This window comes from Euleptes europaea, chromosome 10 (assembly GCF_029931775.1).
Source record: "Euleptes europaea isolate rEulEur1 chromosome 10, rEulEur1.hap1, whole genome shotgun sequence".
Lineage (NCBI taxonomy): Eukaryota > Metazoa > Chordata > Lepidosauria > Squamata > Sphaerodactylidae > Euleptes > Euleptes europaea.
This window is the reverse complement of record NC_079321.1, coordinates 1,209,580-1,224,364: the sequence shown is the minus strand read 5'-3', so window position 1 is coordinate 1,224,364 and position 14,785 is coordinate 1,209,580. Positions and strand designations below refer to the sequence as shown.

Sequence of the window (14,785 nt, the reverse complement as noted above, 5' to 3'; positions counted from 1 at the left end):
ATACCCAGCTCCTTCAACCTTTCCTCCTAGGATTTGGTCTCCAGACCCCTCACCATCTTTGTTGCCCTTCTCTGGACATGTTCCAGCTTGTCTCCATCTTTCTTAAATTGTGGTGCCCCAAACTGAACACAGTACTCTAGGTGAGGTCTAACCAGAGCAGAGTAAAGCGATACCATCACTTCGCGTGATCTGGACACTCTGAAAAGGCGGCAAAGAACCGAGACAAATTCAAAGGGATGGGCTCATGTTTGATATTGCAGACATTCCAGGAAATATTTTAGCCCAATTTAAGTACATAATATTATTCAGATTGTAATTAGATTGCTCCAAAAGCAAGGAACAGAGGGGGCGGGGGGGAGGAGGAGGAGGAGGAGAAGAAGAAGAGGAGGAGGAGGAGGAGGGTGGAGGAAGAGTTGGTGACGGGTGAGGGGGGGCCCCCCTGTTGTGATAGTGCTGAGAACTGATAAGGGCGGTCCTGTCTTTGCAGTTGTGTCCTAGTAATGATGATTTGGGGAGGACAAAGGTGTGTCTGGAGAAGAGAAGCTGGGGGGCCCCTCCCCACGCTGTCCTTCTGCAAAAGATGTAAAATGGAATCATTGGGGGGGGAGTTTAGCCCTTGATAAAGAGAAAGGGGCTGCAGTACCCGCAGAATGGTTCAGGAAGGGACTTTTCTGAAGGGAACAGGAGTGTGGTTGTTGCCACTCTGCGGTCTTTGTCGTTCGCTCAGTGATACTTTGTCCTGCTGTTACTGCTTTGTTTTCTGCGTTTCTTGACATACCGCATCTGATCCTTTTTGCATTGTTTCTAATTTCTGAAATCTGAGTCCTGTTGCATTGCTTATTAGATGCCTCGTGTTACTGGACGGCGTTGTTTTACACTGCGTAATCTGCCTTGTGTCTCGGTGAGAAAGACGAGGGGGAAAGTAGATGAATAAATAACAATAGGTATCATCCTCTGAGACTGATGGGCAGGAGATTTCTGCCTGAGACCCAGGAGAGCCGCTGCCGGTCTGAGTAGACAATACTGACTTTGATGGACCGAGGGTCTGATTCGGTATAAGGCAACTTCATGTGTTTTCATGTGTGGCTTTTATATGCCAACTTTCTCTACCACTTAAGGAAGAATCAAACCAGCTTACAATCAGCTTCCCTTCCCCTCCCCACAATAGACACCCTATGAGGTAGGTGGGGCTGAGAAAGCTGTGACTAGCCCAAGGTCACCCAGCTGGCTTCATGCGTAGGAGTGGGGAAACAAATCCAGTTCACCAGATTAGCCTCCGCCGCTCATGTGAAGGAGTGGGGAATCAAACCCAGTTCTCTAGATCAGAGTCCACCGCTCCAAACCACTGCTCTTAACCACTACACCACACTGGTGTAGTACTTTTTAAGACACATAAGCTATGCAGGAACATCTCAGACCTGTACCAAGGGCTTCCAGACAATAATAATGATGCCATTTTCTGATATAAGTCCCTTTTGTAAACGTTATGGAAAAAAATAATTGATGTGAAGCTCATGCATTCCAACCTGTGCAATTACAGTGAGTGAAACCCAATTAACAGGATTGGTTTTCCCTGAAAGAAACAATCCAATTATGCCCTTCAAGCATAATTCAGACTAGTAATACATGATGCTCACTACATGTAGTCAGATATTTTTCCTTTGGTAATTGTTTAAAATTTTCCTCACCTTCTAGTGCAAGCAATGGATGAGGAATGTTCAAGAAACCAACACTGGGGTGTTCGAGAACCCCCTGCTTGTACAAACATGAAAAGGCTCATAAAACAAATCTAGTCAATGAGTCTTGACAAACCAGGCAGAGAATCTCTTAATAGACAAAAAGGATTTTTTTTAAGGGGGAAAAAAACCGCAAGGGCGATTTCCCATATTCAAGTCATTACATGCCTGTTTAAGGGATTATCCATTGTGATTTCAACAAATGGCTATAAAGTCCTTTGCTGTATGTAAACACCTAGCACAGCACAGCAATACCAAAGGGAACAGAACTTAAAGAGATGTAGAAAATGAAGTGGTTGTCCTGAATCACATTTGAAGCTGTCAAGTTGTACATGTAGGTTGAAACTAAAGTAGAAAAGAAGAACAACAACAGTTGGGTTGTATACGCCGATTTTCTCTACCTTTTAAGGAAGAATCAAACCGGCTTACACTCTCCTTCCCTTCCTTCCCCCATAACAGGCACCTTGTGAGGTAAGTGGGGCTGAGAGGGCTCGAAGAGAACCGTGACTAGCCCAAGGTCCCCCATCTGGCATCATGTGGAGGACTAGGGAAACCAACCCGGTTCTCCAGATTAGAGTCCGCCACTCTTAACCACTACACCATGCTGGCTCAACGACAAAAACTCAGTAGCACCAATATCCAGAGTAAGTAGCTTTTTTTTTTTTTTTAAGAACAGTGTTATGGGCCTGCAGAGTCACAAATTGCTCACATTTTGTGTCTCCAACTTCTGATGTAATGTGTAAACCAGGGGAGTTCAAGGTGACTGAGAAGAGTCAGGGGTCCCACTTCAGATGTCGCATTCCAAAGTGTGCATCATGTGCAAGCTGTTTCCCTCCTTATTACTTCGGAGCGCATTAGATGCTTTCTTCAGAAAGCATACAAGATGACTTACAGAGCAGTGTTAAAACCCTACATTCAGAACAATCTATGACACACACAAAAAACTGCAACTTCCTGGGACAGACCAAACTAGCAAGTGTCAGGCCTTTGCCTTTTAGCTGGAGCAAAGGCTCTTGACATGAGTCCGGCCAGGTTCTGGCCACATGTCAAGTCCTTGGTTCTCATGCCTATGAACGTCTGTGTACAGTTTCACTCATCCTGTTTTCTGCAGCTGTGGTAATGTTTAGTCTGTCTTCCTGGGAACCGCTTATCTCGGGGTTGCCTAGCAATGTTTACCTTTTCAGTCCGTAGTGTCTTAAGCATGTAACCTGCCTGTGTTCACCATTACTAGCCTCACCTGCCTGTAGGCAGTCAGTCCTTTAATCTGTCTTTTTGTTCTTAATAAAGTATTACAGCTTCAGAGCTACCTGCCTGGATGAGTTTGCTTATGGGATGCTAGGGAAAGATGCCTGATCCTGACAGCAAGCCGCCTTCCAGTTAAGAGGCAGCCAAGGAAGACCGAATCAGGATTCTTGCATGCCACAAAACTCATTGCACAACCTCAGCCTAACCCTGTTCTCTCAGCCTAACCTACATCTGAGGACTCTTATGATGGTAAAAATGGGATGCCCCCCCCCTTGCACAACTCTGTGGAGAAAGGGTGGGATATATGGGAGGGGCCGTGGCTCAGTTTGTAGAGCATCTGCTTGCCATGCAGAAGGTCCCAGGTTCAATCCCCAGTGGCATCTCCAGTTAAAGGGACTAGGCAGGTAGGTGATGTCAAAGACCTCTACCTGAGACCCCGGAGAGCCGTTGCCGGTCTGAGTAGTCAATACTGACTTTGATGGATCAAGGATCTGTTTCAGTATAAGGCAGCTTCATGTGTTCAAATGAGGGTGTGTGTGAGAGAAACAGAACAGGTACACTGTTTCTAGAGCGATCAATCACACTGACTTGGGTTTTTTTGTGGTCTCCTTGAAAGCTCTTTTTTTATGCAGTTAGATTTCATCACAAACATTTATTGCAAAAGAATAAGGAAGGGAAAACTGAGTCAGGTGAAAGACAAATTTCGTAACAATCCAGTAATGGGTATTTCATTTAAAAGCTGATTGAAACTGGATGTGAAGCACGAATATGGTCAATTATATTCTGTCAAGTACACATCATTTCTTCTCAGCCAATTTGTCGCTTAAGTTACACAGTAAAACAGCAATAAGGGGCCTAAGGAGGGAAAACATGCAAGAGCAAATGAGGTTCCCCCCTCCCTCCCCCATACATACTATAAAGAACTGGGCCCCAAACAACTAGACAGATAAAGGTTAAAAATTAATTTGTGGAAAAGTGATTTAGGCCTCTGCTGGAAGCAAAAGAAATGTACTTAAAACCTCCAGCTCTTCAGTTGTCTTACGTGGGGATGACCAAGAACGCACTGGAATCCCTCCTGAGCGAGCAATTTCAAGACCGAGCCATATGATTAATTCTCACATTGTCCTAAATCCTGTTAGATTTAAATGCATCTCAGAATCTTAAACCCTTTTAATACTTTTAACAGAACCACCGGATCAGCAGACATATTCCTATAAACATTACTTTCAACTTCTACGCAGGTCTCTGCAGAAACTGGCCTATATACGTGTTGACAAGATATGATAACCAAGATCAGACACAGCATTTAATAATGTGGCACATTAAAAAAAAAAGTTTAAAATTTAAGGATGTGTTTTCCACGCTTGACCTCTGGGTTGCTTTTTCCCTTTCCCTGAGTGTGTCTCTACACCCTCATGTGTGTCTGTTGGGGAGGGAGGGTCAAAGCCTTAAGGGTTAATCTCTGCAGAGTGCCGTTGATTTGGGCTTGTCTGTAATATTTTTTTCCTATAAAACACAATCTCAGGAGAAGGATTTTTTCTTCGAGTAAGCAAATCTTCATCAGACACGGCTTCTGCCAAGCCTCATTTTAGAAAACAATGTGGGATTTGGCGAGGATTTCTCCAAACGATCCCTCCCTCTCCCCCCCACCCGACAACCGGCCCGGCTGAATGTCTAGAAACAAGAGTTGATCCCGTCTCCGAGAACCTTGTTTCTTTTGCATTCTCAGAACTGCACTTATGCTGTTTCAGTCACCCTTTGACTTTGGTTTGGATGTGGCAGAGCTGACTCACGGCACCACCGAGGGCTCCGGCACAGAAATCATGTCTAACCACGCCGCAGAACGGGGTTTTTGCTGGCCGCTAGCACCGCTCGGCTGTCTCCGATGCGCATCACTGTCCAATTCCGAAACAGGAAGCCTCAAGCTGTTCTCAGCTGTATTTGTGCAAAACCCTTTGGTTGTTCTCTACGCCTACGTCTCGCTTTAGACTGAGCGTTGGAAGGGGCTGGAGATGCATTCTTCCTACTCCCTGTCTGAGCGCAGCGAGCCAAGATATACTTCCACGGTGTCCTTGCTGAGCTGAGGTTTGCTCTCATTAGCTCTCTTGGTTTCTGTCCTCTTCACTCTAATGTAAAGAAAATGACTTTTAATCATGCTTTGGCTCAGCCTCTTTCTGCAAATTCTGAGAAGCTAGTGAGGAATCTGCTTTTGGAAACGATAAGCCCGCTTATCGTCTTGACAAGGTCCCATGCTTCTGTCCATCCCAGATTACTTCCCAGGGTCACGGGACCCACATGGAGGAATAGCCCTGAGGGTGGGTGAGGAGGGGCCGTGTCTCAGTGGTAGAGCATCTGCTTGGCATGCAGAAGGTCCCAGGTTCAATCCCCGGCATCTCCAGTTAAAGGGACCAGGCAAGTAGGTGATGTGGAAGACCTCTGCCTGAGACCCTGGAGATCCGCTGCCGGTCTGAGGAGACAACACCGACTTCGATGGACCAGGGTCTGAGTCAGTAGAAGGCAGCTTCATGTGTTCATGAGGTGGAGTGAGGAAGGGCAAGGAGGTAAAAATGCTTCCACTTTCCTCTTTGGCAAATGCAGCGCCTCCAGAAAAAAGGTAGTTTCAGAGGGTAGCCGTGTCGAACAGCTGGATTCGAGGGTAGCCGTGTCGAACAGCTGGATTCGAACAGCAGAACAGCTGGATTCGAGCCCAGCAGCACCTTAGAGACCAACAAGATTTTCAGGGCAGAAGCTCTTGAGAGTCTAAGCTCTCATATCTGATGAAGGTAGCTTTGACTCTTAAAAGCTTTACACCCTGAGCGTCATGTCTAACTCTACGGGGCTGCTGGACTCTAATCCGGCTGTTCTGACAAAAGGTGTCAATTTCGCCTGCTTGTCCCTCCCCACACCAGCCCTCCAACCCACAAGGCTGCCCCTCAGCACGGATCCTGCACACCCCAGGACGGGAAAGGGATGCGGGCACACATGGCTGTTTTACTGTAGGCCAACATGGCTACCCCTCTGAGAAGAAGAAGGGTTGATTTTTATATGCCGACTTTCTCTACCACTTAGGGAAGAATCAAACCGGCTTACAATCATCTTAAGAACTTAAGAACATAAGAAAGGCCCTGCTGGATCGGACCAAGGCCCATCAAGTCCAGCAGTCTGTTCACACAGTGGCCAACCAGGGGCCTCCAGGAAGCCACAAACAAGACGACTGCAGCAGCACCATCCTGCCTGTGTTCCACCGCACCCAAAATAATAGGCATGCCCCTCTGATACTAGAGAGAATAGGTATGCAGCATGACTAGTATCCATTCTAACTAATAGCCATGAATACCCCTCTCCTCCATGAATATGTCCACTCCCCTCTTAAAGCCCTCCAAGCTGGCAGCCATCACCACATCCTGGGGCAGGGAGTTCCACAATTTAACCATGTGTTGTGTGAAAAAATACTTCCTTTTATCTGTTTTGAATCTCTCACCCTCCAGCTTTAGCAGATGACCCCCGTGTTCTAGTATTATGGGAGAGGGAGAAAAACTTCTCCCTGTCCACTCTTTCCAAACCATGCATAATTTTATAGACCTCTATCATGTCTCCCCTCAGCCGCCTTCTTTCCAAGCTAAACAGCCCTAAGCGTCTTAACCGCTCCCCATAGGACAGTTGCTCTAGTCCCCTAATCATTTTGGTTGCTCTTTTCTGCACCTTCTCAAGCTCTGTAATATCCTTTTTTAGGTGTGGTGACCAGAACTGTACACAGTATTCCAAGTGTGGTCTCCCCATAGATTTGTACAAGAGCAGTGTGATATCAGCAGTTTTATTCTCTATTCCTCATCTAATTATGGCCAGCATGGAATTTGTCCCTTGCCCTCAAGCGACCAGGGAACATCTCTGGTGGCAGAAAGCGCCACATGAGGGCTGACTCTCTTTGGGCCAGGTGTTTGGCTAGCAGAGGGCCAGCTGCCTCCCCCCAACCCAGAATAAGTTCTCTTGATGGCACGGGGCGGGAGCTAGCCCACCCAGTCTCTCCTGAAGCCACTGGAAGGACTGGAGTTGCCAAGACTAGCTGCCTCGGCTACCTGAGTTCCAATGCGGATGGGGTGAGGGGGTGGGGGTGGAGCAACATGGCACAAAGGCCACGCTGGCTCTGTGGGAATTCGAGGCTTTTCTTCCCTCTCCTTACTGTCTCCACTGGAGATAGATCACGATGGGCAGCAGTGTTTGTCTGTCAATAGCAGTAGAAAAGAGCAAGAGTCCAGGAGCACCTTAAAGGCTAACAACAAGCTGGGTAGGAGCTTTTGTGAGTCACAGCTCACTTCTTCACTCTAGCTGTATCTGAAGAAGTGAGCTGTGACTCATGAGAATGTAAGAAAAGCCCTGCTAGGTCTGACCCAGGCCCATCAAGTCCAGCAGTCTGTTCACACAGTGGCCAAAAAGGTGCCTCTAGGAAGCCACTAACAAGACTGCAGCAGCATTTATCCTGCCTGTGTTCCACGGCACCTCACAGAATAGGCCTGCTCCTCTGATCCTGGAGAGAATAGGTGTGCATCATGACCAGTATTCATTTTGACTAGTAGCTATGGATAGCCCTCTCCTCCATGAACGTGTCCACTCCCCTCTTGAAACCTTCCAAGTTGGCAGCCATCACCACATCCTGGGGCAGGGAGTTCCATCATTTAACTCACGAAAGCTCATTACCTGCCAGAAATTTTGTTAGTCTTTAAGGTGCTACTGGACTCTGGCTCTTTTCTACTGTCTCCACTGAGGCAGGTATAGGAAAAGGAACCGTGTAGTGGCTGAAGAAGAGGGGCAGCCTCTGCAGGAAAGTCCCCGTGGCATCTCCTTCCACAGCTGTGCACAGCCGCTGCGCAGCCTTGTCACACCCATAAAAACAGAAAAGGGGTATCAGCAGCAGAGCAAACTTCCACTGCCCTGAGGAAATACTCTCTTTCTCCACAAGACTGCTTCTAGGATGGAGGGAAACCTCCATGACTACAGCAATTGCTGATGGGGAACGGGGAGAGACCGGGCCCATGATTTTCCTCAGATCAATCCCCTCCAGAATCACTTCATTACAAAAGAAGAAGAAAGTGGGGGCAAAGGGCTAAAAAGCGAGCCCGTCTTTCCTTCTTCCGGCAACTCCTTGTAAATCCCAGCTTGTCTTTCACACAGCTAGTTCCTCTTGACATAAACAACATAAGACAAATGTTCTTTTGCTCAATGGCTCAATGGAACCTCCAGTGTTTAGAGGCAGAATACCTGTGGGGCATCTGATTACCTACTGTGGGAAGCAGGGTGCAGGATTAGAGGGACCATTCTTCTGACCCAGCACAAGAAGAGAAAGAAGAAGACGAAGAAGAAGAGTTGGTTTTTATACCCCGATTTTCTCTACCTTTTAAGGAGAATCAAATAAGCTAGAATTCAAGCGCCCCAGAGAGCCATACAACAACAAGAAGAGTTGATTTTTATACCCCAATTTTATCTACCTTTTTAAAGAGAACGAATTAAGGCTTACAATCACCTTCCCCTCCCCACAACCGGCACCCTGTGAGGTAGGTGAGCCTGAGAGAGTTCGGAGAGAACTGTGACTATTCCAAGGTCGCTCAGCTCGCTTCATGTGAAGGAGTGGGGAAACCAACCTGGTTCACCAGAGTCTGCCACTCGTAACCACTATGCCACACTGGTTCTCCATGCAACAAACATTTGGGGCTCTGTGTGTGCGTGTGTGTGCGTACGTGTACAAGAAGACATACTTGAGAGTATTCTGCTGTGGCCTCAGCATAATAATGTCACACATTCACACAATAAAAAATACATAATAAAGAAGGAGACTTGCATCTTTTTCAGAGTATCTTTCTTTTTCTCTTGTGTCAGGGAAATCTTGTACTTTTCGTCTTCCTCAGACTTTCCAAAATATTCAGATGTCCCAACAGGCAGGTTCTCTTTCTAAGCAAAAAGACAATTAGCCTTTTTTTTTTTGCTTTTGTTTTTAAGAGGGTGGTGCTATCAACGCGGTGTATGACATTACAGGTGTGCACACTGTTTTTTCCATCTCTAGATGGGGAAGCGGATGGAAACAAAACTGTGCTTAATCCCCGTAATGCTTCTGACTCCTTGGCAGGACTTCCCTGCAATAATCTTCTGCTATAGATTTTTTTTTGTCCATCCATTAAATTGCACCACAAATACAACAAGGCCAACAACCTAGTTTCCAAGTCATCTGAAGAAACAGCTGGCAAACAGTCAATGCCTCTGCGGCTCAAATGGTGACAAATGCCAGGAATCTGAGGAGCAGACAGCGGGATTGTTGTGTCACTGATTACCAGAGAGACGGAGCGGCGCGTTAAGTCCCTGCTGGGACTCTCTGAAGGATTCCCATGGTTTTCCAGACTTGCTACATGTGACACACTGAGATATTATACCATATATTTATAGATGTAAAATAAATAAAAACACAACAGAGATAGGAGTGATTGTTGATTACAGGGCTGCAGCTCGTAATTAATCAGTTAGATTGATCAAAAACATTTTGATCGCCTAAAAGTGTCCTCAATTAATTGGGCAAATCAGAATAAAGGAAGAATTATTTTTTTAAAAAATATGGGTACTTAGAGAAACTGTCGAGAACCAGCACTGTCGTAGAGGAGGGCAGGGAGGTGTTCCTGTTGGCAGCAGAGAAAAAGACTCGCTATAATAAATATAAATTGTGGGCGGAAAGGTACTGGCTGGACCCTAGGAAAGCATTTTTACAGTGAGAGTAAGCACTTCACCAGTGAAATCGGCTTCCTTGGGAGGTGGAGAGCTCCCTCTCACTGGCAGTCTTTAAGCAGTGGCTGGACAAGCACTTTTCAGGGATGCTCTAGGCTGACCCTCCATTGAGCAGGGGGTTGGACTAGATGACCTGTGTGGCCCCCTTCCAACTCTATGATTCTATGAGGCATTGGCTTCAGTGAGAGCGAAAAGGGAGAATGCCTCTTTTAACCTGGATCACTATCCTGGGGTAAATCCCTCCTTCCGTTGCACTTGTTTTGGCCGAATGACTAGAGAAATGGCTCTACAACGTTTCCCTCTTAGGGCACAGACACCTGCACATTAGTGAACAACGCCTCCAAATTAGACCCACTCGCCACTTACAATTTCCTTTCTGCACATACACGTACAAAACACCTGAGGTACAAAACCACCTGGAAACAAACTGATTTTGACTTGCATTTTGACATATGCATGTTGTTAAAGGACGCTTCTCCTTTAAAACACCAAAAACGGAGTGGGGAAGCTGGTTTCAAGTAGTGTGGGTTGAAGGGATAAAGGCCGTCTCCTTACCCTGCACAGCCTGGGGCAAACTGAGGCTGACCAAACCTGAACTTTGCATTATTTTTAGAGACAGAATGAGATGATCGCTTTGGTCTGTTTGCGCCCTGAGCGATCCTGCTCAGACAAAGGCTTATCACCTCAGTGAAAACTGGGCCTTGCAAAAGCCATCTAACAGGGCGCTGGAATGTGCAGTCCAAAGTCCCTTCCCCTTCTCCGCTGCAAGAAATAGCACAGGGAAACGGCTAAGCACAGCTCCCGCTGATAAAATTCAGAGCCCTTACGGCTGCACTGAAGTTTTTAAAAAGTGGTTTTTTTTCAAACCTTGGAGAAAAAAAATCAATGCACGTCCCATATCTGTTTTAGTTCTAAATGACAATAAATTAAAAAAAACTGGAATCCTCAGCCTTAGTTTACCAAAAGGTTGAAGTTCCTAACTGCCCAATTGTGGTGGGCAAATGCCTGCCAATCAACCAGGCTGCCTGCTGACCAGCTGATAGTTGGCATGCAAAAGCAGGAAGGGGAGAATGATCCCCGTGCAAGCGCGTGCTCCCGGCACAATACGGTCACTTCTGGGTTTACATACGGCCCGGGGCCCAGATCTGGCTCCTTGAGAGCTCTTATCTGGCCCATGAGCCAGCCAAGGCGGCCATCCCCCCCCCCCCACTCTCGATTTGGGCTGGCGAGGCATGGCCCGGCCCAAACAAGGGACATTTATATCATATCCGGCCCTCATAACAATTGAGTTCGACACCCCTGAGTTAGGCCTTTTATGCTTGGCTGTTTCCCCCGTGGTCACCCTTCTGACGACTTTGGGTCTTTGATTTGATTATGCCTTCCTTTCTCAACCGTCAGAGGTCGCCTTGCTCTCCCCCTGAGTTTCCCCACGTTTTTTGAGATAAAACAAGTCCCTGAAAATGTGGGCAAAATGCACGAAACTGCAGGGGGAGAGCGAGACGACCTCCGAAGGTCGAAAACGGCATGCAGAATCAAAACAAAGACCCGCAGTCGTTGGAGGGGTGACGGCGAGGGAAACAGCCGTGCATAAAAGGCCTCGAAGTGATTTTAACAGAGAAAATAGCTTGCAGGAGAAAAGGGTTAAACACCACTCCTATGCCTATATTATCATAAAAAGTAAAACTCGGGAGATCACCGGACTGGCTCTTCCTGACATGTGGGAGAGAATCTCCAAGGACCAGAACAGGGTTACAGTTTCACTTGTGGCCTGAACTTGCTTTGAAGCCAGCCGTTTGCTGGAGGAAAAACTTGTTTTGTTTTTAAAAATATCTGACCTACTTTAAAAAAAAACAAAGCGACACAAAAAGGGTTAAAGCTTTGAAAAATAAGAAAGGAGAAAATGATGTATATGTGAAACACTTCTCAACTTGCCCTATAAGTACAGTAGATTTTCCCCTTGGAGCCACACCCTGTAAGTGCTATATTTTGAGAGCTGAACAATTAACATAAGGAGGAATATGAGTCATTCGTTGAACGGCTCTGTGGGAACCGGAGCGCCTCTTGTTTTTAGCAGGGATGCAAAAAAGCCCGAGGCTGGAACCGCTCCACAACCCAGGACACACACACAAAAAGGGGGTGGGGGGTGGAAGCAACTAAGTGGACGGTGGATGTACCAAAAAGGCACCGGAATATTAATGGTGATATTTGCTTTAATAATTAGTTCCTTAGAAAGAGGGAGGGAAATAGCTTGGTTTTTTTTTTTTGGGGGGGGGATACTGTTTATTTCCTGTGGGAATGCCAAGGCTTGTGAACCAAAAAAGATTAAATCTGTTCTTGTCCTGTCCAGTAATCCCAAATTCTTTTTAGCCAGTTAAGATAATTAAAGAAAAATATTACAGGCATTAAAAATGGACAGCAGAAGCATGAGCCCTGAACCCGACTTGCTTGGGAAAAGGTGGGGTACAAATAAAAGTAAATAAAATAAATAAAACGAACAGTGTTGCCATCACAGAGAAAACGGGCAACCAAACTGAGCGAAGTATTGAAGCATCCTCTATAGGGAAAAGCTAAAGCGCTTGGTTTTTTTCCATTTGAAGGGGAAAAGGATCACTAACAGGGAAGTACTTGAAGTGCTGTCATATAGGGGATGGTGCCGAATTGTTTTCTGTTGCCCCAGAAGGTCGGACCAGAAATTAGATCAAAAGAGTTTCTGTCTAGACATTAGGAAGAACTTCCTGACAGTCAGAGCGCTTCCTCAGCGGAATAGGCTTCCTCGGGAGGTGGTGGGCTCTCCTTCCCTGGAGGTTTTTAAGCAGAGGCTAGATGGCCATCTGTCAGAAATGCTGATGTGACCTTAGGCAGATCATGAGAGGGAGGGCATCCTGGCCATCTTCTGGACATGGAGTAGGGGTCACTGGGTGTGTGTGGGTGGGGAGGTAGTTGTGAATTTCCTGCATTGTGCAGGGGGTTGGACTAGATGACCCTGGTGGTCCCTTCCAACTCTAGGATTCTATGATTCTAAAATGGTCAAAGTTTTTTAAGAAAACCTATACGCAGTATTGTCCAGCCCCATAAGATCTGCCTTCCAAGCTCTACTGTCTGGGTCCCCCACCTGCAGAAGTGAGGGAAGTGGTAACCAGAGACAGGGCATGTGCAGTGGTGGCCCCTTACTTGTGGGAGGCTCTCCCCCTTGACAGTTGCCTGGCAATCATCCTACTTTATTTTGTGTGGTGAAAAGTGGCGTCAAGTCACAGCTGACTTATGGTTTTCAAGGCAAGAGACGTTGGGAGGGGGTTTGCCCTTGCCTGCCTCCGTGTGGGCTGAGAGAGTTCTGGGAGAAGTCCAGGGTTGCTAGGAGGGGCTGTGACTCAGTGGAAGAGTCTCTGCTTGGCATGAAGAAAGTCCTAGGTTCGATCCCCGGCATCTCCAGTTAAAAGGGACCAGGCAAGTAGGTGATGTGAATAGATCTCCCACCTGAGACCCTGGAGAGCCGCTGCCGGTCTGAGTAGACAATACTGACATGGATGGACAGAGGGTCTGAGTCAGTATATGGCAGCCTTATGTATGCAGAGGAAGGCAATGGCAAACCACCTCAGAACATCTGGGGGTTTGCCATAAGTTGGCTGCGGCTTGACAGCAAAAAATATATATTAAAAAATCTACCCATTGACAGAGTCTAAGACTACATCCAATAGAAAATTGGACACTACACTGCCTTTGGGCTATAATAATCATTCATTTTCGGCTGGGGAGGGCAGGATATAAATTGAAATAATAAACAAACAAACAAATAAAATATTCTTGTCAGAGCTTGGAAGCTAAGCAAGCTTGACAACAGTCAATGCTTGGATGAGAGACCACCAAGGAAGTCTAGGACTGCTACGCAGAATCAGGCAAGGGGTAACCGCCTCTGCTCATCTCTTGCCTTGAAAACCCCACGAGGGGGTCGCCATAAGTCAGTTGTCATTTGACAGCACATTATTATTATTATTAAATTGAGGTGGTTCCATCTTTTTTAGTTTTACCGTCTGCTTCCAGCCTGAGAATTGATTTTTTTTTTAGACTGCTAAATGGCTGTTCTGTGTTTTGACTTGTTTTCCATACTGATAATTTTGTGCTGTTGCTTTTTTACGGTTTGTGGTATTATTTTCAGTGGTCAGTCACCCACCTTAAGCAGGTGGTCTGGGGAGGCAGCATACAAACTCCCTAAATAAATAAATATGGAGAAAGGAGAGAGAAACTATTCTCCTTCTCTCACACAAGAGGAGAACTCAGGGTCACTCAATAAAAAGGATTATCAGTATATTCCAGACAGACAAGAGAAAGTCCTTCAGACAGCTCATGACTAATGGGTTTCACTGCCACAAGATGTGTTGACTTAAGGCCAAAACCAGACACGAGGCTAGGCATTCTGGGAAGGCTTTCCAAGAAAGGTTTCCCTCCCTTTAAATAGTAGGTATACACGGGCAGATCCAATTCAGATCGGAACTGGGGCACGAGAGAAGTGGATTAGGCCCTTCCCGTTTCCCTGACCTGAAATGGCAGTGTGGGGCTACTGTTTCCCCTCGGAGAATAACCTGGATGCTTCCTCAATGGGGAAAAGCTGTTCAGGGGCCATTCAAATCAGGGGGGAAAGCTTAACGCACCCCTTCCCTGGCAACATGGCCCCAATCCATGAGCACTCGCTATTCAAAGGGAAGGGGGGAGACGCTGGAAGTCATGTTTGCAGGACCCACAAAACCATGCCGGATGTGGCCCTAACCTGCAAAGAATTGATTTGCAGTCTGGAGACCCAGAAGCCCCATGAGGAACGGCTAAGGGAGTTGGGAATGTTCAGTCTGGAGAAGAGGAGGCTGAGGGGGGGACAGGATTGCTCTCTTGAAGTATCTGAAGGGCCATCACTACTTAGAGGAGGGCAGGGAGCTGCTCCTGTTGGCAGCAGAGGAGAGGACTCGCAATAATGGTTATAAATTAAAAGCAGAAAGGTATAGGCTGGATATTAGGAAAAAGGTTTTTACAGTAAGAGTTGTTCAGCAGTG

At 46.6% G+C, this 14,785-nt stretch overlaps 1 protein-coding gene across 1 annotated transcript in view; it reads right to left on the bottom strand.

The window, feature by feature from the left end:
- Positions 1-4,859: 4,859 nt before the first annotated feature.
- Positions 4,860-14,785, bottom strand: part of SLX4IP (SLX4 interacting protein) — a 53,514-nt gene continuing 43,588 nt past the window's right edge. The window contains exons 7-8 of the mRNA XM_056856791.1: positions 8,815-8,924; positions 4,860-5,107 (exon numbers count right to left, since the gene is read on the bottom strand). Coding sequence (XP_056712769.1) covers positions 5,005-5,107; positions 8,815-8,924 — 213 coding nt within the window. The 3' untranslated portion in view covers positions 4,860-5,004. The remainder of the gene's footprint in view (positions 5,108-8,814; positions 8,925-14,785) is intronic.